The sequence below is a fragment of the Cydia fagiglandana genome, chromosome 4, assembly GCF_963556715.1.
Source record: "Cydia fagiglandana chromosome 4, ilCydFagi1.1, whole genome shotgun sequence".
NCBI lineage: Eukaryota > Metazoa > Arthropoda > Insecta > Lepidoptera > Tortricidae > Cydia > Cydia fagiglandana.
Window position 1 is genome coordinate 11,389,002 of NC_085935.1, and position 25,895 is coordinate 11,414,896.

The 25,895-nt window shown below is 37.2% G+C and overlaps 1 protein-coding gene across 1 annotated transcript in view; it reads right to left on the reverse strand.

Moving 5' to 3' along the window:
• Nucleotides 1-5,065, reverse strand: part of LOC134663720 (uncharacterized) — a 29,117-nt gene extending 24,052 nt beyond the window's left edge. Inside the window, exons 1-2 of the mRNA XM_063520179.1 lie at nucleotides 3,767-5,065; nucleotides 2,000-2,150 (exon numbers count right to left, since the gene is read on the reverse strand). Of these exons, the coding sequence (XP_063376249.1) occupies nucleotides 2,000-2,150; nucleotides 3,767-5,065 (1,450 nt within the window). The remainder of the gene's footprint in view (nucleotides 1-1,999; nucleotides 2,151-3,766) is intronic.
• Nucleotides 5,066-25,895: the final 20,830 nt, after the last annotated feature.

Consider the following 25,895-nt stretch of genomic DNA (forward strand, 5'->3'; position numbering starts at 1 on the left):
ACCTTTTCTACAAGTCAACAAAAATAACACTTTAAACTAGTAGAATCATACAAAAAAATCTAACCAAAAGTATACAGTGAAGATACGCGACCAGCCGCGATACCTTTGTACTGGTACGCGACCCGGCCGCCGCGCCCCGCGCCCCATGGCGGGCTGGCCAACGACACCTTCTCGTAACTCATGAGGCCCTGGTACTTGCTCCTTGCTAAATTCAATTTTTAAACAGTTTTTTTCTCGATTTTAGCTACCGTAGCCTAATGGAGACTAACAAGTAACGCTAAGCGGTTTTCGTAGTCCATGGATGTTCCTATATTAAGGGTGTCACATGTGCGTTTCTGACTTATGAAGCAATTGTTCCTACAATACAACCTAAAATAAATAATTAATTTGAGCTATGGTTTTGTTTCGTCCTCTTGACCGCGGCGAGCTGTGATTGGTCAATTTCATTATAGTTGACTAAACTGTATCGTAATGAATATTATAGTTGAGTTGAGAGCCCATACATTAAAAGTACCCGAAGAAGTTTGGTATACGAAATCTTAATTCAAGAATTAAAGTCGACGAGTAGAAAAAAGTTTATATACTACGTACAACTATAACGTAATGATGGCAATCGTCAAAGCTCAGAGGAAGGGCAAAAACAAGCGGGAGGTCTATTGATTAAAAGACGTTCGCATGAGCGGCGGCTGAAGTGCTATACACGTCCCGTTAGAAAATTGCTCACCGTGACTATTTGTTGGAGGGCGGCCCGAGCCGAGCTGTGCCAAAACCACAATCATTATATTATTGACAGTAACTTGACTTCTCCGAAAGTTGTATTCACGAAGCATTAAAAAGTCATTCATGGTTTAGGTATACTTATATTAACGGTGAAAGCTCGGCTCTAAATATCGACTGATCAAAATTTACTAAAAAATCTACCGGCTCGATTCTGAAAATGTATTAGATCTCTACTAGACCTCAACAAGTTACGATATGGATAATTTAAAGATATTTGAAAGATAGATATGTCAAATTTGACGTTTCCGCGATTCTGGAGGCCCTCTCTTGAACGATTTCGACAAGTTATGACTTAGATATACAAGTCACATCTAGTCGATATCTAATGTAAATCTAGTTGATCTCTATATCGTTTCTAGATCTTGTGATTATCTCGTTTCCCGAATACGCGTGTACGTAATTTTAGTGATTAGGAACGCGCAATTTTATATCTTTACGTTGCAATTAAATTCTTATGAAGTCTAAAAACTAAATTTTCGGCAGTCATTTAGAATACTTATTTTATTACCTATGCCACCAATGACAGTGTGAATTTCAACGTTTTTGGAAGAAGGTATATACTTGCCCTAATTATGAGAATGTATGACGTTTGTGGATTTTCTGAAAACGGTGTACCATTTACTTCGCATAAATACGAAAATAAAGTAGGTACTGAATTTTATGTGTTACTGTGCTTGGTCGTGTAACGGTCAGCTGTAGTAGGCGGTACCTAATTCCAAAAGGTATATTTTCTATCTGTGTAATTTTCAAAGGGATTTATTCTGACGACATTTGGGATAGGTACATGAGAAGTTTTACTGTGTTGTGAGTAGGCCTTCTTATTTTTTTACGTTCTTACATGAGAACAATTGAGCACTTTAGCCTTAATGGGCTTAACTGAGTTAATATTTTATTTATTTTTACCTAGACAATGCGTGATTTTTTGCCTCGCGTATTTAAGTAAAGTGAGCTGCGAAATTGCATGGAGAAATGCAATAAAATAAGCACTTAAGTATATAGGCTATGGTGTCTCTCTCACCAGGGTGAGAATTGATTGATTTCTGCCATTTTGGTACCACCAAGACGAGCCCTGAGAGACTGCTTACTATGCTTATTTATCTGGCAAAGCAAGGTTTGTTACCGTACCTGGTGGTTCAAAGCCGATACGACGGGTTGCCGGTGGAGCTTTGCAGGTTCTCTAGGCGTAGAGCCGGTAGCTAGCCACTAAAGCCTCACTCACTGGAAGAGTTGCCTGTTGTAGTAGAGCTGTGGCTGGCAGTGGAAGTGGTGCCGGTGGACAACCACTGCGGGGACTTGCAGACGCTGCACGCAGCCGGCCGCACGGTGCCACGCTCAGTCACGTCAGGAGCTGGCGCAGCTCGCTTCTTGCCCTGAACATATGCATAGGAATATAAAAGGACGGCATTGTATCAATGTGAACATCTGGAAAGTAATACGAAAATTCCATTTCAAAATATTGTGACTTTAAAAAATGGCACTGGAAAATTTTGTCGGTTTGAAATAAAAATTAAGAATTCAATATTAAGTTAAACCATACAAAAGCATACAAATGATACTCGTAATTCTGACATAGCAAATAGGTAACGAGAACACTGAAAAAAATATTTGTATGCTATCATTGCTATCCGGTCGCTGTCAAGCACAAATAATTATCTTAAAATTGTATATTTTTTACAAAACATTTTATTAAAAACCTTTAGAATAAAACAGATTAAACATACATTATATTATAAACTAAAACTAAAATAAACAAATATAAACTAAAATAAACCTAAGAATGAGTAAAACTAACTTAACAAATAAAATATTGCCCCCCACTCTGATTATAACATTTTTTTATAACAATTAATTAATCAGGTCATATGCGTGTGAATGAGCAAAACCCTTCGACAAAAACACGGTATATGCATTAAAACCTTTTTTTTAATTAACTTTTCTTGCTGCTCCGTTTAACATAAATTCAATCTCGATGTACTTTACAAAGTTGATAAAGTTGTATTGACTTAATTATTTATATACTATTCTATGGTTAGGTAAATTATTTGGTCTTACTCGTACAGTCGTTTATTTATTTATTTATTTAATAGATCACCGCGAAATTTTTTTCAATAGATCACCTAGATTGTATTTATTATATTTATAACTTACTCGGAGTTGCTTGTTTAAATTTATTTGATGCTAAATCCTACATTCATATTCATTATGTTATGTATGGCAAAAACCATTTTACGTTTAGCTCTGTGGTCTAGCATTACATCGTCTCTCGTATCATTTATCGAGTATTCCACGATGATTAATTTTCAATTCATTTCATACATTAACGGATCATAATCAGTTTCATAATCATCATTAGTGCCATATTCTATCACCAGTGATGCTCGCTCTTGGCATTTAATAATGTGCGATTTGTGAAAATGATTATCGTCTAAATTAGGCGCGCAATCAACTCATGACGTAGAATTAACGCGAGTCGAAATCAGCTCGTTAAACTAGATGGCATTGGATTGTAATACAGGGGGAAATTAGATTTTTTCAGCGTGGTATGCTATCTCTTAATTCGTACATTGAAAATGTACGAAATCCTTGGTGCTTGTTTAAAACTCATATCTACCTACGTTTGAATCACGTGTGTTTTAGTTATTTTAAGACAAGTCACAAAGTTACAAAAATATCGTTATCGCCAAAATTAAAAGTTTCCAAAATACATTATGGTCCTAACGTTTCTTACTTAATTGTTTCGTCGGTAAGTAGCGCAAAAATGGTTACCTACAATAACAATAGTACTTCTTCTTAATCTTGAAAGGGGTATAGGTATTTCCAAAAATTTTCATAAACTGTTCTGTACGTAGGTATAGTACCTAAGCAATTTTATGGAAATTAAATAGCATCAGCAGAGCATACCTATACAATATTGGAGCTGGTTACGCGGATAAAATATAATACCGGTTTTATGTTAAGTAAAAGAGGGTAAGCGGGTTAAACTTACATGGGTATCGTAGAATATGGAAGGTATACGGTTATTGCCGCCCGACTCGCACGTGCAGTGAGAGCGCGCGCCCCGCAGACCGCCCATCGCTATCCTGTCAGCTTCCACAAAACTTTGTGCCTCGTCATCTACTAAATCGTTGTGAGTACTTTTTGACCCCTCCAAGCTCTCATCACGCGTCCATAGGTCTGACCCTCTATCCCTGAACCGTTCACTTGGAAAATCGTTATATGACATTTGCCTTCTTATACTTCGACATCGGCTGCGGTTATCTAGAGTGGAAAATTTCATCCTTTCAGGCGCAGGAGAGTGTCTGGTTAGCATTTCGTCATTATTGTCGAAACTTCGCATTTTGATCATTTTATGGGGTGCCCGTCTACCACTATCTGCATTTACATTGCACTCTCTGAGTCTATCAAAACATTGGTCGACGTTCCCTGAAAAATTTGCATAAGTAGAAGCATTGTTTTTCAAATCGTCTTTCGATTGAAATTCTGACGAAGTGAAAATGCAGCTTTGGCTGTTGACCCTCCTCTGCGTCTTGTCGACTACAGACAACATTGATAGTTTCTTGAGAGAGCTCGCCGAGCCAGATGTTATCTCGGCCAGTTGGACCGCGTTTTGGTTTTTCTTAGAAATCGCTTCGCCACCAATCTTTTTTAAATTAGATAGTTTTCTCTTTATCTTTTGCACAAGTGTATTGGTTGGATCATACGAAATCAATTGTTTAGAAAAATAATTGGAAACTCCAATATGCTTATTCTTTGTATATTTTCTGTCTAAGCTGCGATGCGAGGCTATATTTAAATGATTTCTGTTGGCTCCGCGTTTTATTCTTTCTAAATCATAGATATTAAGCGTATGACCTCGATGATCCACGATGTCTCGATGGCAGTTTAAGTAATTGTTCTGTTGTAATCTACAGTTGCAAACTAAGTCAAAGTCATGGTCTGATATGTGTTTATTGAAACATTGTCGTTGTGCTGCGAGTGCGAGACACGCTTCGCAGTCGACACCCAGTAACAGCTCAAGGCTCGTGTTTCTGATGAAGCCATCGCTGAAGGTGCGTGATCGAAAGTTGGCTGGGTTCTGTTCGACATTTTCCCAGTCGGAGACTAGTCCGGCCCCACTAGGTAAACAGGGCGCACCGCCCGTGCCACCTGCGTCGTCGTCCACCATGGTGGAGGCGTCCCGGTTGACGTGGATGACACGCGGTGGCCGGAATACTCGACTGTCGCTTCTCACCGAACTCCGCGATGGCGAAGGCGATGGTCTCTTGAATCCGTCTACTTGAAGCATGCTTCAGTCTTTACTTTTCGCTTTGGTGGAGTATTTACCTGTGAAAAGAAAAACAATCAATAAGTTAACGGCTACTATTTACAGGACGCGCAATGTCTTCATACGTGAAATTTTCATATTTTGGAGCTCAAGGCACAACTTTAGTAGCGAAAACTAATCTGTGCACCTGTGGTATTTTAAAACCTTTTTGGACGTAAATTAACCGGTTAGTCTGAAAAATAAACTTTAACCGAATAACCTACTTCCTACGAATTGTGGGATGACACATTATACCTAACTAAATATCTATGTACCTACATATTGCAGCAGTTAAAGAAAACAATTTATTTTATTGGTTTTAAATTGCTTATTACATAGGTACATATAGTCTTTAAATTTATATTTAACTATATTTTATACTTAAAGTCTTTAAATATAACGTAACGTATTTTTACAGTTAGCTAACATTAGTAGTTCATTCCGATTTCACATAAATTCTAATTGCCAACTAAAACACCTAGCTCCTTCCGTATATAAAGTTGTATAAATTCTGGATAAACGCCCCTAATTGATTTAACAAGATTCCAAAATAATCGCACCTTTTCCTGAATAATATGTAACTCGTAAAAGCGCCTATCTGAATCAGTTTGGTAAAAGTCTTGTGTATCCGGTCGGTTTTCCGGATGTTCCACGGCCCGCCGAACTGGGAAATCTGATATGTCTGAAGGCTTCACGAAAGCCGCTTGAATTATTCAGCCTAAATCCTGACAGTGTAGGTACCTACTTGGAGATGCTTACTGACAACCGTAAAGTTTGCAGTAACGAAGTTATCTTCAATAAGACTTTTGTAACTAACATGTGGAAAATTCGCTGTGAATGCAGGAACATGTGAAGTATCGCTTACACCTGCTATACCTAACGTTACTCTTTTTTTTAACACATTTGCTCGTAACGTGGAACTTATTGAACGCTTTTAGGCTCATAACCTAGGGTTATGAGCCTTGAGCCTGAGCCTTGAGATAGTACGCACGCGTGCTGTTTTATTATACTATCGCACTTGTGTGTAATGTATGATAACAGATCGAGTTAAAATTGTAACTAACTGCAATTTAAATGTATGGAGAGGGAGCTATCTTAAATTGGTCGAGTATATTTTACAATGCGGACGCTGACGCAGGCAAGAGCAGGCAGTATGACAGATGCAGGACTTTTACTAATTGTTTTAACAATTAAAATTTATTTAATGTGAAAGTTTCTTTTTTTTCCCCGCAAGTTTATTTAATTTGCAATGTTTGTATATATGTTCAGGTCAAATCTTGTAAAATAAATTAGACTCACTTCCCATTATTCGATTGAGCTGAAACTTCACATACATAATTATGTATGTTGGGTGACAATAAAATAGTATCGTCCTATCAAGCTGATCTGACGATGGGCTTAGGAGGTGGCCATAACAACTCTGTGATACTGATAAAACAACGTATTTAACTGTCTTGTTGTATGAAGGTAATGAGGGTGTGAATTTTATCATTTTATTTCTCAAAATGATTTTGTCCAAAAAATCATTTTGTATCAGAAATGAAACTTGACCACAAACTGATTGACACACTTCTTAAAATGCTAAGAAACCGATTTCTAGTCTTTATTTCATGACTTGACAAAGAAAGTCGTATCAGAAACAAATTGGCCGTGTCAGACCAAAAATCGGCATTCTAGCGTAACAAAACTAATAGTGTCGTCGGGTTAATATTTCGCCTAACCAATCTGAAAGATAATTCAGTAGAGACAGGTAAATCATTCATATTCTATTTCCAAGGGCTCTATAAAGCGGTCTTGAATACGTAGTAGATTGTTAGTCAATGGTTGAATAGCACTAATTTCAGTTGAGACGATTTGTTTAAGCGTAGACAGATGCCAATTAGTACTGTTATTTAAATAAATATATTGAAATATATTTTCACCGCAAAAGTTCAAAAACGAATGAGAACGTTGCGTTTCATTCATCCACATGTGTGACAAAGTATAGTCAGACCGTAAAAAGTCTGCAGCGATTTTGATAGCCCACGCAGTGCAAGTGTCATTTTAAACGTCAAACTTCTATGAAATTATGACGTATACATAACACACTGCGTGGGCTATCAAATCCGCTGCAGACTTTGTTTGTTTCTACTCGACTCTAGTCGAATGCAAATTTTGAGTCGTTCCTTATGTTGGTATAATAAATATTTAATAACGTTCATTTGGATTTGATTTCAATTGTTTTTGTTTGATATTTTACAGTAAGTATTTTCCTCGCGTTGGTGTGGTGATAAATTTTGTGTTTCACTCGGTGACACTATTTAATTACCCTCGTACCTTGAAACCCTTGCAACGCTCAAGTTATCAAATATGGAATATCAAGTATGGAAAATATGAAATGATTTTCCATACTTAAGTTTCGAATAACTCGTTGGAACGAGCCAGGACTTGAACCCACGACCTCTCTGGAATGAAAGTCGGACATCAGATCCACTCGGCAATCACCGCTTCGCGAATGTAAATAAACTTCTTAATTATTTATATAATATATTTTATTATGTAAGTCCAAACCGTCTTTTTTTCGCGCGGGTCTAAAATCTCGGTAAACAGACAAACACAGTGTAAATCAGTTTTTGGCAAAAATTTCATTTTTGGTACAAGCTTTTATCGCTGACTGTACTTTTCTTTCCACAGGCAACTAATACTCATCGAGACAATTCTAAAAACCCCAAACACCATTAGGTTTCGTTGTTTTATCACAGAGTTCCTATGGCCACCTCCGGTCTCCATCATCAGATCAGCTCGATGACACCATAATATTGCACTGTCACCCGACTTACGTATGTATGCAAAATTTCAGCTCAATCGGACGCCGGGAAGTGGATCAAATTTAACTTGCAAGATTTGATTACAGACAGACAACGGTCAGGGGGCCGATTTTTGAAATTCGACCACTCGATTTCGTGTATTTCGTTAAATGATATCTCCACTACTAGGCGTTTAAATTCTACTAATAGAATTGAAATCGAGTGGTCAATACCACTAGATTCCAAATTTCGATCGCTCGTATTTCAATAATTTTTAAGAAAAAAAAACCGACTTCTTTGGGGGCCGGTGAAAGATTATAGTAGATAGTACACTATGTAGAAAAGGAGGTAAAACCACCCATTTTTCTACTAGCATTTCGCTTCTGTAATGGCTCCTCTACAGGATGGGCCAACGCCGGCCACTCCAAGGGACGCAGCCATGCGGTAGAAAGAGATAGCAATATTACTTGCTCCCTCTAACGCATAAATGCGTCCCTTGGAGTGGCCGGCGTTGGCCCATCGTGTAGAGGAGCCATAAGGGTCGTAGTTCTAGCCTAACCTAACCCACTTCTCAGATAGCAGTTCGGTTCTGTGAGGATCGCAGTTCGAACCTAATCAAACCCACTTTTCAAGTAGCATTCCGTTTCTGTAAGGCTCGCAGTTTCAACCTAACCTAACCCTTGTTCGGTTCTGTGAGGATCGCAGTTCAAACCTAATTAACCTAACCCACTTAATGGCGCATGCGGTGCGGTGTACGGGGGTTTAAGCGGGAGGGGTTAGTAAGATTGGCATCATCATACTTTATACCTACATTTTATGGTAGGTAATCATAGTGGTTTATTTAGTTAACATAGTGGTTTTCCGGGCCAAGGTCCGGGTCCGAGTCCGGGTCCGAGTCCGAGTCCGAGTCCGGGTCCGAGTCCGGGTCCGAGCCCGGGTCCGAGTCCAGGTCCGAGTCCGGGTCCGAGTCCGAGTCCGGGTCCGAGTCTGGGTCCGAGTCCGGGTCCGAGGCCGGGTCCGTGTCCGTGTCCGGATCCCAGACCGGATCCGAGTCCGGGTCCGAGTCAGGATCCGAGTCCGGGTCCGAGTCCGGGTCCGAATCTGGATCCGAGTCCAGGTCCGGGTCCGGGTATGAGTCCGAGTCCGGGTCCCAGTCCAAGTCAAAATCGAAATTCGTAATCACCAGACGTGTACCATGCGTCGTTGAAGAGTTCTGTTCTGGTCATCATCAGCAGTTCCACTTCATCAAATGCGACAGTTTTTAATATAAATGCTTGATTTTATGATGAAAATACAGAAAATTCTATACGTATGCCTTTAAGATTTGAGGAGTTCCCTCGATTCCTTATGGATCCAATCATCAGAACTCGAGCTTGACAAAAGTGTGGCTTAAAAACTTAACTTGCTTAACGAACATAACGAAGAGGAAAAATCGCCAAACGTGAACTATGCGTCGTTGAAGAGTTCTGTTCTGATCATCATCAGCAGTTCCACTTCATCAAATGCGACAGTTTTTAATGAAAATGCTTGATTTTCTGATGTAAATACAAAAATCTCTATACGCATGCTTTTAAGATTTGAGGAGTTCCCTTGATTCCTCATGGATCCCATCATCAGAACTCGAGCTTGACAAAAATGTGGCTTAAAAACTTAACTTGCTTAAGAAACATAACGAAGAGGACAAATCGCCAACCGTGAACTATGCGTCGTTGAAGAGTTCCGTTCTGATCATCATCAGCAGTTCCACTTCATCAAATGTCACTTTTTTGGATGTATATGCTTGATTCGTTGATAAAAAACCAAAAATCACTATGTGTATGCCTTTAAGATTTGAGGAGTTCCCTCGATTCCTCATGGATCCCATCATCAGAACTGGGTTTTGACAAAAACGGGACCAATCTGTATGCATATACATTCAATCAAAAAAAGAATTTTCAAAATCGGTCCAGTAATGACGGAGTTATGGAGTAACAAACATAAAAAAAAATAAAAAAAAACATACAACCGAATTGATAACCTCCTTCTTTGAGATTTGGAAGTTCGTTAAAAATTAACATTTCGCCGTTTTCCGCTGATTTTCGAGTGACGAAATCGGCCGATCGAAATTCAAAAATCGGGCCCCAGGTGAAAGTAAATAAAAGCTTGTAAAATAGCTTATATCGAAGCTTTAAGGTAAGTTTACAGCTAGATTACGACACTAGACCGGTACACGCAGTGTATTACCTAGTCGGCCCGATTCCAACTTTGATACGTGAGTTAATAGATCTAGATAAGATATAAAAGACGGACGGACGGTCTTAACGGGATAAGTTCGCCTTTGTACACATTTATTGTATTCTCTCTGTGTTATGTACTTGTTTTGTGCAATAAAGTGTTTACTACTACTACTACTACTAAAAGATATGTCAGTGTGAAATGTGACGTTTCTTCAAACAAAAACACCACTTTTGACACTGACACATCTAATCCATATCGTTTCGAGATCTACTAATTGACGTATCTTAAAGTTCGAATAGAGCAGAGTGTCTCTGTATTGAACGCGAGTGTCTCTAGTCTAAACTAACCTTAAAGATTTCGATATAAGCTACTTTAAAACGCGCGACAAGTTGCCTCGCGTAGAGATGGGTTGCCGGGTATTTACCCGAATCAAAAAGAATAGATAGTATAGAGGGGTCCTGTCAAAGTAAATTTTGTAGTCACGGTACATTTACTGCCATCTATCGACACACGATTAAAACTTAAAATAAAATTGAAAATGTATAAATGAATTAAAATATGTTTACGGATATATGATTATTAATTTTTATTGTTCCACAATGACCCATGTTCTTTCACTGATACGTGTTAAAATTGTTAAATATCAAACGGTGTCGCCAACGCCATCTAAACGACAATAGGCCAAAGGTGTATGGCGCCATCTATTCGACAGTGACTTTTGCTTGACATCCGAGGGACGTTTTTTTCTTAGACTTTATTTATCTTATACGGAGTTATATATATCTCTGCCCGAATCTACCCAAATGGGCGGGTAGATTATTTTCTTGTGTGACATGTCGATTTGGGTTGTATTGAAGATATATAGCGTGTTAGTGGTTGTAAATATTGTGTGTCATTTAGAAATGGTAACAGTTTAGTCTAGTTTAGTCAAGACTGACAGACATGACGCAACTATAAAAGTTCCTCATTGACTACGGAACCCTAAAAAAGGCCTATAGTTCGTTTTTTTTAGCATTAGAAATAAGGTAAACAATCTTGATGTGTCTTTTATTTGAAAAAAAACATTTTAAAAATAAGTTACAGCAAATATGTAATAATTATGAATCTAATACAATCATTCATATTCTTCTGCTTTCATAAGTAATAGTTTTTGATTTTTAAAAAGCGTTTTTCAATTAAAAAACATGTCAAGATCGCTTACCTTCTTGCAAGTTCTTTCTAATGCTAAAAAAAACGAACTATAGTTTCCACTCCGGTATGCAAGGTAAGATGGCAGACGCTTTCGTCAAAACTAGTGCCTAGGCGAGTTCTTTGAATTCCAAGCGGATACCAAACTCTCATGAGCGGTGGCTTGCTGAAGCTTGATTAATTAAATGTCTTTTTGATGCGATGTCTTTGTGAAGCTACATTTACTTTGAGTTAATTAACCCGTGTAATTAACCTTTGTGTATGCTTAATAGCAGAATGTATGTTCAATTTATATACGATGAATTTATATGTTTGCTAATAATAAATGGCATACCTACAGGATACAGGACTATAGGGGAGCATACGAAAGGTTAACCAACAAAATTATGTACACTCACTGGGGAGCGAGTGAGAGCCAATTAAAAGAGTACTTAACAAAAAAGTTATATATATATGGGTTTTTAACGTCGTATTTTCAAGTTAAAACGTTCTTTTTGCCACTGGTTTATTGATTCTATGTATACTACTATTAACTATTGCCGACTTAATTGTTTGTTAAACATAATTATGATTTGGCTATTACATCATCGAGTGTTTCTTGAAATAAGAGGGATAATAGGTAGGTACATTGAAATTGGCAACCAGTTTTAAATAAAGGTTTGTGACTATTTGTATATATTTAACATTGTTTGTGATAGCAAAAAATAGCTTGAACTGTGGTTGCGAAAACAGCTTTATAAAAAATCCAATATACATCTGTATTTTTTATTTACAATTTCTCTCCTTGACAATGTTGCACTATGTGTAATATGTCTATCCATAAAACAGCTTTTTAATGTCGCCGTTCGCCCTGCTTGATGCGTTCCTAGTTGCCGTATGAATAATCATTGACATGTTTTCGCAGATCACGAGGGGGCGTGTTTGTGTCAGCGGCGGAAAATCCTGAGCCGAGACAATGAGTAGACATATAGGTATCTCGACAGACGTGTCTCAGACACGGCGACGCGTGGCGGACGACGGTAAGCCATTTTTGTCTTGTTCGTTTTACCGCTCTGCAATGACAATACGCTTTTACAGCTTTGTCGTACGGATGTGTCGAGTGCTCATTTTCGGTACATATTCCTGCCGTCATCGTCGTTGACTCGTATACATACAACGTGTCCTTAACTGTTGGTCAAACCTTCAACGTTTGATCGATATTAATTGAGATATTTGTAACTAAGTACCTAATTGTAGATTTTTATTCATAAAATAAATATAACAATTAAGTAAACATACAAAATAAGTACTAATAAACTGAAATAAACCTAGGAACGAGTAAAACTAAATAACTTAACAAATACAATATTACCACTCTTATTATCCCGCGGACCAAATGTGCCAAAATTACTGGAGCGGCATTACCTCGCTGAATATTAAAAAAAGTTATGTGAAAATCGTATAAAAAATATTCTATCTTAGCCTGAAACACAGAAAACCTAGTCCTACAGGACGCTCACTGACTTACTTTGTAGGTAATTTAATATTCCTTTTATAAATATATTTTTAAATTCCCAAGAATCTGCGTTTTCACCTAGCGCTTTTTATGTTTCCATAGCTAAAATGGCGTCTATCCTTTTGTCACAGCCATTGTATCTAATGCAATTTGGAACATAGGAGTATTTTGTGAGCCGCACTTAGTTTAGAAGTTTAAAAAAATAGGGAGGGGGGAATAGGTTGCACGACTCCATTTATGTAAGTGATTGTGTAAAATATTATTTTGGTATAAATTAACGTATGGTAATTATTCGATAAATATTTAAAAATATCTGGTTCCTAAAAACGTGTTTCAGTGGATCATATAAAAATAATTGAATCGAATGCCAAACAAATGTGCCTCCCTCCTCTAACTTTTTAACTAGGCTTACAAAAAAAATTAAGAAAATATAGCTTTATATAATTAATAATACTTTCCACGAACATTGTTTTCAACATGATTTTTTCTAAAAGACGTAAGTGCCTCGAAGGTACCTCTTCTTGCTTGTATGGCTTTTTATGCACTTAGCAGGTTTTTTTGTAAAAATCTAAAGGTTACCTACATTGTATAATTATGAATTTATGACATTACATTATATTGCACTACTACACTACGACTACTATTGTGATATGTCGAAACACATTACTTTCTTATACCATTACGTGCAAAAGGTTTAGTAAAAGAAACATTCAATTAACGTTGATTATTGTTAATGTTCCGAATATGGGGCAAACGATAATGGGACTCAGTACGAATACCCTTCTTATACAATAAACCAACGAAATAATAGGTATAAGCAATTAACAGAACCAAAGAAAAATATTATTGTATTACACTATTCCAATTATTACGAAATCCATCCTTCCAACGAAGTGGAGGTACGCCAACATACAGTGAGTTACATTGTTTGGGCATCTCTCAAACAGCGTTCCATTAATAGAATAGGAAATATCTACACGGGAGAAAATAAAAGTGGCTAAGAGATTTCTTAGTAAGTAAGCGGTCATTTGTAAGCAGCCGAGAAAAATGCTCACTCGTCCAGAAAAAATAATCGAGAACGGTTAGCGACGTACCTTTCTTACGCGAATTTTTCACCGTTATTTACGACGTCTCTCGAAACACTGTGTAAACACCAGTATTTCCGAACAATTGAATACACAAGAATGATCGTCTATTCAAATGGGTGCAAATAGTAAATCGTGTGCTCGTACGTACCTACCTAGATTTATTCAAATATGAAAAAACCGGGCAAGTGCGAGTCGGACTCGCGCACGAAGGGTTCCGTACCATAATGCAAAAAAAAAGCAAAAAAAAAAACGGTCACCCATCCAAGTACTGACCACTCCCGACGTTGCTTAACTTTGGTCAAAAATCACGTTTGTTGCATGGGAGCCCCATTTAAATCTCTATTTTATTCTGTTTTTAGTATTTGTTGTTATAGCGGCAACAGAAATAATACATCATCTGTGAAAATTTCAACTGTCTAGCTATCACGGTTGGTGAGATACAGCCTGGTGACAGACGGACGGACGGACGGACGGACGGACGGACAGCGAAGTCTTAGTAATAGTGTCCCGTTTTACCCTTTGGGTACGGAACCCTAAAAAAGGAAGCAGGCCAGAAGACTTCATCTTTTCGTGCAGATTTTTTGATATCTCCCAGATTGCCATTCAAAGTCTGCCCCAGTCGCTATCGGTTTTTCGAGAAGGTTGACCTAATGCAGTTATGTATATTATTCAGTCAAATAACACCGGTTCTGGCAAACGACCGACTCTTTTACCCCATAGAGGCGATGGCCACGAATTACTTTGCGTAACAAAATGCTGGGACGCTGAAAACTACTTTGTGAAACAAACTTTTTAGTACAGTAAGTATGTAGAACCTTGTCATAAAACTTTCCAAGTTTCCGGAATATTCATCCAAATGTAGTGATGCTCTCCATTGGCACTTTATAATACTTCTACTTAGTTATTCCAAAATAGTTTTCTTTCTTTCTGTTTGAAGTGACTTGAGAAAAGTTTCAACACGTGATCTCTCGCAGGAAATTGGATTTATCCAGCTCAACATGGATGAATCGCACAAAGAAAGAAGGCAGCAAATTCCTCTCGTGTATTGTTTGGTCGCACCTTGGGAGTTTCGATTACCTAACATACGATGGTTTGCATACTACTCCGTTGAGATTTTTTGTGATTCAAGATTTCTTTTGCTCCTGTATCTTTTCTTAAAGTTAAATGTGTTGTGTGTGGTTTTACTCTTTGTATAAATTAAATGTCTCTTTCTCTGGTCTTTCGCAATACACCTATATTTACGAGTAAGTATTAGATACAGATATTTTCGGACAGTCTTTATTAATTAGTTTATTATTTAGGTACTTATGATATTTTATAACTTTTTAATAATTAGCTATGTATCTCATTTGACCAACGACTAATGGTCTGGACGCTAGTCACGTAAGATAAAGAAGCGGGTTCGATTCCCGCCTCGGCCAGTCGGCCACAGGTGAACTTCTTCAGTTTTTCTTTAGTGTAAGATATCTATTTCAGTTTATATCCTAGGAAAGGGTTTTCTTATATGTTTATAAAAATATATGTATATTATGTACATATTAAGTACAGATAGAGATTAAAATAAAAACATTAAAAACCTTACGCAATGTTATTATTCAAGACCTACCTTCCTACATTTAAACGTAGCGAAAAGAAAAGAATATACGGTGAAAGTTATTAAAATTCCAATTATTTTCATGATATAGACCACAAGTATATTCAGTTTAACTCCAAAAGAAGCTCGCTTTTTAACTGTCAGCATCAGTTCTAAAACAATTTGCCGAGACTCAAATTGAGGTTATTGTTTTATATGGCAGTCGTGAATACTTAATTGGATTTGAATAAGGTAAAGGCCCTAAAGATTGACGCGGTACCTACTGATTATTTCGCCTCTACAGAATGTAAATGGAATACAAGCCAATATTTTATTGATGAATAGATCGATTGAAGCTACTGAGTACCTACTACCCCTCGGAGTAATTAACAATGGAGCCGCCATTAACAGGCGTTCCCCTCTGTCGAAAATAGGCGGCCAATGGTCAACCATATGTATGGACTGACGTTTATCTGACATGACGTACCTATACATTTGATATGCCCCTCCCCCGCAAAAAACGACAGACTATTTTGTACCGATAATTTTAGACATGGCGTCTCCATTGTTAATTACTCCGAGTACTACCCACCTACAGCTATACAATAAGTGTATGTTTTTTAACAGCTTTTTATTAAGCTACCTGTGTATGTGTCTATGTCTGTACGGGTCAAACCCTTTGATTTTGCAGTATATGAGTATGTAAGTCGGGTAACAATGCAATATTATGGTACCATCGAGGTGATCGGATGATGGAGACAGGAGGTAGCCATAGGAACTCTGTGATAAAACAACGCAACCTAATTGTGTTCAAGTTTTTAGAATTGTCTCAATGCGTATTATATAATTAGTTGCCTGTGGAAAAAAAAGTACAGTCAGCGATAAAAGATTGTACCGAAAATATTTTTATTGCCAAGATCTTATTTTCCGTTTTGCTTGACTGTTCTTTGAAATTTGACAAGACAAGTCTCCCCCCTGACCCTAACCATGTAGACACGTAAAAAATAATACTAAAAAGAAGAAATAGATAAAACCAGTCACAACAAGATTTTTTTATTCTGTTAGGTACCCTTGCTACCTATGTAATAAATATACATAAATAGGTACATAGTGTTGTATGATTTGCGCGTACAATCGTAAATAATAATTACCATATCAAAGAATATAAATTGCAAATGAAAGGTTGTTTCTTGTAAAATATTAAGAGGCATCTCTCGTTAGTCGGGTACTGGATATTCGTATTTGCCCTCTTCAACAAAATGGTCTTTATGGGCAGTGTGAGCGTGTGTGCGTGTGCGGACACACAGATTAATCGATGTGGGTAAAGTTTGCGTGCGGACCTGGCGTGGCTCGTTTCTCGTCAAAATAACCGTACTTAAGTACATGTTGGAAACGCTAAACGATAGCGCGTATTCCTGCATTTGTATTTTGGCAATCATATTTGAGTACATATTTTAATTCATGGAACCACGCTGCTAGATCTATTGATAACAACAATGTTAAATGAAACTAATTTGATAATATAGCTATGAAGTTTTTTTATGTTTTCCAAGGTTCCATATAATGCCTTATTATATAAAGAGTATACAAAAATAGTAATTTTTTTTATTTCCGATTAAAAACTAATACTTAACAATATCATTAAAACTAACTATAAATTAAAGATTTAAAAACTAAACTAAAACTAAACTAAACTAAACTAAATTAATAAATTAACTCTAAATTAAACTAAATTAAAACTAAGCTAAGAGTAGAGTATACTGGTGTATCTCTTCAGATGAATCTGTTAGAATCTAGAATAGCTAAATTTGCATCTCTGCAATATGACCGATTAGGTGTTTGATATTTATTTTATAACTGTATCCTATTATTAACTGACTACCTGCCAACATTTAATAAAAAAATTTAACAATCCTTTTGTGGTTTTGTGGACGACCGGTCTGGTCTAGTGGGTAGTGACCTTGCCTATGTAATGAAGCCGATGGTCCCGGGTTCGAATCCTAGTAAGGGCATGTATTTGTATGATGATACAGATATTTGTTCCTGAGTCATGGTTGTTTTCTATGTATTTAAGTATTTATATATTATATATATCGTTGTCCGAGTACCCACAACACAAGCTTTCTTGAGCTTACCGTGGGGCTTAATCAATTTATGTAATTTATTTATTTATACTTTTATATCTAGCCTATGCTGCTGTGGTTTAAAATTTGTAGAAACAAATAAGATTCACTTAACTTCTATTTATCTAACTAGATCCTTTTTTGTTTAATTCCGTCTAAAAATAGAAAACACGAAAATGCGTATAGTATTAATTCTGTCACACCAACTATATTTGTATGGAAAAACTGTCATTCTTTGTACTCTTTTGCGCGCGAATGCTTTAAATATTAAATGAGTTTTCAAATGTAGGTACGAGTACCATATGGTAGGCAGTAAGTATTATGAGTCCATTGTGTTCACTGCTGGGCCGGGTTGCCGCCTCCTTCTCCATTCGTCCCGTTTGATGAGACGAATTATAAGCAAAAAACTAAACGTAATTTGATATTACTCGTAGTGCATCTTGCTCGTGCATTGGTGTGCACAAAAAGTATTGTGAGTGATATTAAATCAGGATCGAATGGGATTATTTCTACCCCATCAGTCTCTCAAAAAGACGGTGTTAGACGAGGCGAACAAGATCGGGAAGTCTTGGAGCGAAATGAAGCGAGAAGCTCAAGATCGGTCTACATGGAGAGTCACTGTGGACGCCCTCTGCCCTGTCTAGGGGACATAGGATCTTAAGTCAGTCTCCCAAAAAGAAGTTGTTTAATTTTAAGTCTCGACGCTAAATATGTGGTGATATTTTCCTGCAAGTCATCTTTCATGCGCCAGACATGATCAACCTAAGTTCCACCTCAAAAACAATCACTTCATAAAATAATATTTCAAATCAAATAATACTAAGTTACACTCCTATATTATACCTTGTACTTCTTGCGCAAGCAAATACAATTTGTTCTGAAAGTCGCCGTCAAAACACAACTCGTCCCTTGGGAAAAACAACAGCAGTCGGGGTTGAGGCAAGAGTCAATTTCCGATGAGACTCGGCGGGTTTCAGTTTAACGTACATACCTAAAGTCGATAAAAAAATTCGTTTTCAAAAATATAAGAATAATTATAACCGATCGTCCTCAATGGGATGAGGCGGAATTGTTTCACTCCCATTATCCCTACGGAAATTAATTTTATTAAAATTTTAATAATGCATCAATATATTTTGAATTGAATTGTTGCAAACTGTCGCCGTGTCGGGCTGACGTAGGTACGACAAATAAAAATATCGCAAATAATTGAGGCTAAGGAAATACAGCTGCGACTACGAAAATACCCGTCTGATATTATTATTCAGAAGTTGATTTTGCATTTAGAGCGCAAATGTTTGAAATCTCAATATGAAAAAATTAAATTAACGTGCTCGCATTTTCCAAACATTTTATTAGGCTGAATCTAAAATACATACAATACAAATACTCTTTATTTATTGCACACCTCAACAAAAGAAATCACAAGCGGAGGTGAACAACAGGCGGTCTTATCGCTATAAGCGATCTCTTCCAGACAACCTTTACATATTTGAATATTTTATTTCACTTTAGTAATGATTCCATTTCTACTTACGAAAAACAAATCTGGATTTCCCTTTATATATAAATTGGGTTAAGAAATTTAATTTAAAGTTACAGAAAGATTGAGAATAAAGGCTACCACAGAAATATCCCGAAAGTATTTATTCGGCTCAAACAATCAGTGCCCCTTTAACAAAGTTCGAGCCTCCTATACAAATAGGGGATTATTAAAAGCTTATCATCACGTAATATAAACTGGAATGAGCAATAATCGGTCCTATTATTTTGCCCTGTGCATTTAGTCGAGCTTCAACGATTTGTCAGCAATTATTTTGCGCTGTACATACTTAAATCATGATCAATAACGCTATTAACAAAAATAAATAATATTCAGAAATAAATCTTTACAAATTGGTAATATCGTTGATTGCGTTTGGGTTAAAATAATCGACCATGCAAGTTTAAGCGAGATGGTCATTTAAGTAATATATTTACATAATTTATATCATGCATCCTAACGATTCTAATAAACATTTGAATTGAAATTGGTTATATTCGGATGGTCCTAAATATACTCAGCAACGATGCCACGCTATAGAAATCTAACGTTTTAATTCATTTATTTCTCTAGTCTACTGTTCTAAAACATAATTAAAATATTTTTGCACGAACATTGCTTTATTTTTACTAGAAAAAGCAGGTTTGTGCGATCCAGTATAATCTCAATACATGTTATAATTTATTAAATTAATTTTGTAGAATTATCTCTCGAACACCTATCGAACAATTTGTATGGTTAAGATGACTTTAGATTTTTTAATTATTACATGAGTTAGGAGCTTCAAAAATTTTATATGGAATTTGTTTTCACTCCTAACTATTTATAGGCATAAATGAAATTAAAAAAACTCAAACGAAGGGGCATAGATAGTTAATATTCATAAATTCTGTATAAATATTTAGCATAATGTCAATCTTCTCAATATACAGAGAGGAAAATGAGGACTTTGTTTGTAGGGAGAAGCGAGCGGTCGTCCACTATCCTCTTCATCGGTGCAAATTGGTCAATCGTACCTACAGCGAAGGCAGTGCTACGACTTTCTAAATGCTACGCTGCGTAGGCGCAGCTGGCGCAGCGTAGCATTGTAGCTCGTAGCGAAATTTGATTTTGTCCCGTTTTGTTTCGTAAAAAAGGTTTGTAAAAGGATTGATTTGTTTATTAAATGGTTTAATAGAATATTATCCAGGTAATACGCAGCTGCTACTGATGGTTAAAAATATACACGACTTAATAATTAAACGCCAATGTACGTTGCTAGCAGCGAACGATAATACATATAAATATTATGTGATGAGCGATATGTAGTTCAGTACAGTCTGTAATGACGATATTATTATTATTTTATGTACATAAATAAATTACAAAATATACCCACCTGCTTGAATCCCACTTAGCTGTAGTATTGTAACCAATTTTTCGTTATAACTTACTTATGTTACATAAGTAGGTACCTATCGAAGTGTACAAGTGGAATGTCAGAATTAAAACACGACATAACGTCTCGAATAAAAATGGTTACTGCATCTAAATTATACGTGCCGTAGTTAAACAGGACAAAAACTTAAATTGGTAAAAAGTTGTAAACTTTTAGTAAACAAATTCTCTTTAATATAAATACCTACCTCTTCTCCACTTGAAGATAATGTTCAACAATCACTATAATGTCGCACGAAAGTCGTATAAATTAATTGCTCCACGGAAGCTTTTCATGATATAGTAATGTGACATTAGTCTCGTCATTCAAACACAACGAGGTCCGTATTAATGGCATGCTTTTAACGCCGCGCAGAGCGTTCGTCTCCGGCGCTGTGAGAAGGACGAGAGAGCGCTCTCCGCTCGGCGGCAGCGTGGGCCCGAGCGGCGGCGGGAGCGGTGAGCGGATCTGTCGCGGCGGCGGCGCTAACGGCGCGACGGCGTGGGGCGAGCAGCCGCGAGGAGCGCGTGGGTCGCACTGCCACCGCCGCTCGCCGTTCGGCGCGAATAATCCATACCGGAGCAGCGAGGAGGCTGTATTTACCGGACCGGAGGGCGGTCGCGCGAGCCGGCTCCGACTGCTCCCGCCGCCACAGGCCCGCGCCCTGCACCCGCCGCCTGCCGCCTGCGCCCCGCATGTTGACACAATTTCAAATAATTTTAGAATCTGTGCAACGAAATGCGTTTTTACGGCATGTATCGTCTTTCAGTTATTTAGATACACTATTTCATATGTGCATTAGAAGTAAATTAATATTGTGGTATATTAGACTTAGAAACTTCAAGGAAAGTTTACTAGAGTTGAAGTTTAGGTATGAGGCGGTTTATATCATTTATTTTGCTATGAATTATGAAAAGTGTATATGTTAGGGGTAATGTTAAAGTCAAGTTTACCCTGATACGAGTATAACTCGTGTTACCCGAGCCTATTAGGTAAAGTCCGAAAATTTTAACATGGGTACTGTTAGGTGTCGCAGCATCTCTTCTGACATTGCATAGCCATATACCTAGACGTGTAAGGGTAAACGCCGAAAATACAGATTAATGTTGTTTAAATTTTCGGACTTTAACCAAAAGGCTCGGGTAATACTAGTTGTTCCAGAGTTAATTTATATTAACCTGTAATATACAGTATGTGTCTGACCATGGGGCTTTAATTCCAGGGCTTCATTTTACTAGCTAAACTGAGCTACTTTTACCATGGGACCAACCCTAAAATCGGGGATTTTTTTTTGGCTTTTCCAGAAAACGTCGACATCTGATCAGCCAAAATATATGAAAAAGTAAAAAGTCGGGGTTGGTGCCATAATAAAAGTAAAAATAAAACAGTTTAGCGAGTAGAATCGAGCCCTGGATTTAAAGCCCGATGATCAGTAACATCCTGTATATGAAGTTTATAATAAAATATGAGTAGTGGTTTAAAACCCAAAGGAGAGCAAAAAACAAGTAAAAGCTTTACTCGTTATATCGATATAACGAGTAAAAATTTTTTTGGTTATTTTTTATTACGTAATCAATGGTTTGCAACGATTAATCCTTTTATTACAGCTAACGAAGCTAAGATAGCGCAATAAAGTTAAAAATTCAGAAAACCTATCTAAATATACATAAAATTGTAATAAATAGAATAAAATGGAACTAAAAAATTCCATACCTACTTAATTGTTGCCATGTTAAGCATTTTACGTCAAAAATATAACAGTTACTTAGGAAGTGGCGCCCTAAATAATTTTCTACAATTTCTTGTCAGGCTATATTTACGCTTCATCCGGTAGGAATTGAGCAATAAAATAAAATGAGACTGGGCTTGGATGTTTTGTTCTTCTCTGTTGCGATAATAATAAATAACGTTGACGTGACCAGTTTATTAGTCGCGCATTTAGTGGTCGGCCAAAGAAACAAGATTTCTGATTTCCACCGCTCTCTTGCAGATAAAGGGTCTGAAATGAGGCCCGTCGTGATATATATCGCGGCAGGTAGTCTTGAAACGGAAAAGTTACATCCGCGACGAGACTCGCGCCAGTGCCCGCTCAGAGTCCCATTTGTTTATTAACCATATCCTTTGTGTTCAAATGGCTTTTCACGAAGATTTAATGCTCTCGTACTTGGTTCGCGGCTGATTTCAATAGATTTTTATTTATGGAAGTAAATTAATGGTTTTCCATTTTTAGAATAACAGAGGAAAATAAAATCTCCCGTAGGTAATAGGTACGAACACTTTTTGTCTCATCGATCAAAAAGTTTTGAATGATAATCGTTCGTACCTTAAGTTACTCTTGGAACTTGAAGTTTAATTGAGGGGAAATTTTTCCAAGATAATATATATAATGTAACGGGGCGGCGTAATAAAGGGCTATCAAGTAGAAAAGAAAAGTGAATGAAACGCCACTACCTCCATACATCTCTTGAGAGTGTAGTAAAAGGATGTTCGGGTCGCGTCAACTGACATGTACATTTGTATGAAAGTTTCGTAGCTCTCTCAAATAGCTATCTGTCGGTCAGTCCATCCGTGGTTATGCCAGGTTTTTTATAGGGTTGTTAGTGCCTCTTATTCACAGTGTTTAATAATTAGAGCGGTGAAACATAAAACAATAACCGAGCTTACTTATTCTGTGACCGAGCGAAAGCGAACATCTCCATTTTAACTTGGGCAAACCACCGACAATACTGACGTGGCATAATAATAAGGCATAAAAAATATTTAAATAATGCGGTTAAATAAATATATTTCCCCCGAGCATGTTTCTAAGTTTGGGAGATAGTTAAATGTTTAAGTGGGGTAATTGGGGAGGACAAAGGTGTAACTTAGACATTTTTAGGGTTCCGTACCCAAAGGGTTTACCCTTGAATTGCCGACAGACATTTCATCGAATGTTATTTCGAAGACAACGTTTCAAGTATTTTCATTTCATCGACAAGTCATTGCGTCGAAGAATTGATACTAGTAAATTTAAATCTAGGACTTTTAATTGGCACTCGAGTTATTTCGTATATAGTTTATATCGTGGTATTTCTTTACGAGTTTTCTTATTTCATTTTGGATTGCATTTAATACAATTTATTACACATAAAATTATTTCAAAATGTAATATTTGACTTTGATAGCCGTGCGTTTGTGTGTGGGGTCGCAGTTCTAACCTAACCTAAACCTACTTTGATAGCCGTTCGTGTCTGTGTGGAGTCGCAGTTTTAACCTAACCTAAACCTACTTTAAAAGCCGTTCGTTTTTGTGTGGGGTCGCAGTTCTAACCTAACATAAACCTACTTTGAAAGCCGTTCGTTTTTGTGTGGGGTCGCAGTTCTAACCTAACATAAACCTACTTTGAAAGCCGTTCGTTTCTGTGTGGGCTCGCAGTTCTAACCTAACCTAAACCCACTTTGAAGCCGTTCGTTTCTGTGTGGGGTCGCAGTTCTAACCTAACCTAAACCCACTTTGAAAGCCGTTCGTTTCTGTGTGGAGTCGCAGTTCTAACCTAACCTAAACCTACTTTTAAAGCCGTTCGTTTCTGTGTGGGGTTGCAGTTCTAACCTAACCTAAACCGACTTAGATAGCCGTTCGTTTCTGTGTGGGGTCGCAGTTCTAACCTAACCTAAACCTAAAATTGTTACACCAGAAAAATGTATAAATGAGTAGTACGACATATAAAAATATATTAAAGCAATACGTCGAACAAATGAATTGCAATGTTTAGTAGTTGTGCCAATTAAAATAATTTGAAACGAATCAGCGATCAAGTAATATTCGTTGAATAGTATTTCTACGCAGTAAGAAAAATTGAAATAAATAGTATATGAAACAAAATAACGCGAAACAATATTACTAGTACTAACCTTTCGATGAATCGTTGTCGATGAAATAATATTCGATGAAAAGTTTGTCGGCAAAACAAGGGTACACCTACCCAAAGGGTAAAACGGGACCCTATTACTAAGACTTCGCTGTCCGTCCGTCCGTCCATCTGTCTGTCACCAGGCTGTATCTCACGAACCGTGATAGCTAGACAGTTGAAATTTTCACAGATGATTTATTTCTGTTGCCGCTATAACAGCAAATACTAAAAACAAAATAAAATAAAGATTTAAGTGGGGCTCCCATACAGCAAACGTGATTTTTGACCAAAGTTAAGCAACGTCGGGCGTGGTCAGTACTTGGATGGGTGACCGTTTTCTTTTTGCATTTTTTTCTGTTTTTTTTTTTGCTTTATAGTACGGAACCCTTCGTGCGTGAGTTCGATTCGCACTTGCCCGGTTTTTTGTCTATGAAATCATCTAGCTGGTTGTAAATTTGACCCTAAGACTGGTAAACCCCGATCCAAAGATTCAAGAAGTCAGCCATGTTCAAGTAGGTAATTGGGGAATATTTCTTATATCTAATGTTACACCCCTCTCTTGTCCCCTGTTCTCCCATTTGACGGTACTTATTTGCGTTTTCAAATGAAGTTAGTTAGGCACTTAAATACGTAAGAGACACCCGAGTCTTGATTTATTCAATTAATAAATGTTATAATTTACTTCATTAGTAGGTTTCGAAACACATTTTCCGAAGATTAAACAAAAAATATATGGCACATTGATAATGCAAAAGGGTTTACGTTCACAATATTTAACTTTACGTCATGCATGTCAATGTACTCAAGGTACTGCTCACACGTTATGATTGTTTCTTATCATACCCATAAAATAAAATCAGTGAAATCATTTGAGCGTAAATGGGATGTGTAACATGGTGTAGCGTCTTGGAGGATATAACCAACGGAGACGCCATGTCTAAAATTTTCGGTACAAAATAGTCTGCCTTTTTTTGCGGGGGAGGGGCACATCAAATGTATAGGTACGTCATGTCAGATAAACGTCAGTCCATACATATGGTTGACATGAGGTTGACCATTGGCCGCCTATTTTCGACAGAGGGGAACGCCTGTTAATGGCGGCTCCATTGTTAATTACTCCGAGTGTAGCGTAGATGTGCTTGTACGTGAACTCGACGACTGCATCACGGCAAGGAAATGATATTTCCGATATGGTGGTAGGTAATCAGTGCCGACCAAGAAAGTGAATTAAAAGCAATATAAGTGGAAACACTTATCTGATTTTTGTTTTGAGGGATTCACGTAGTACTTATGTAGTGGTAAAATATAAATTGCTCAGACATGTTCGGCAGTGCCCGCAATTTGTTCGTAAAACACAGGAAGTGCCCATTTTTTATCTTTTTAAATTTAAAAAGTTAAGACCCGGCGGACAAAATTAATGAGTTTTCGTGCAGGTATGAAGATTCATTATTATCCGCTGCGTTAACTTTTTATATTTTTATGTTTGCATACAA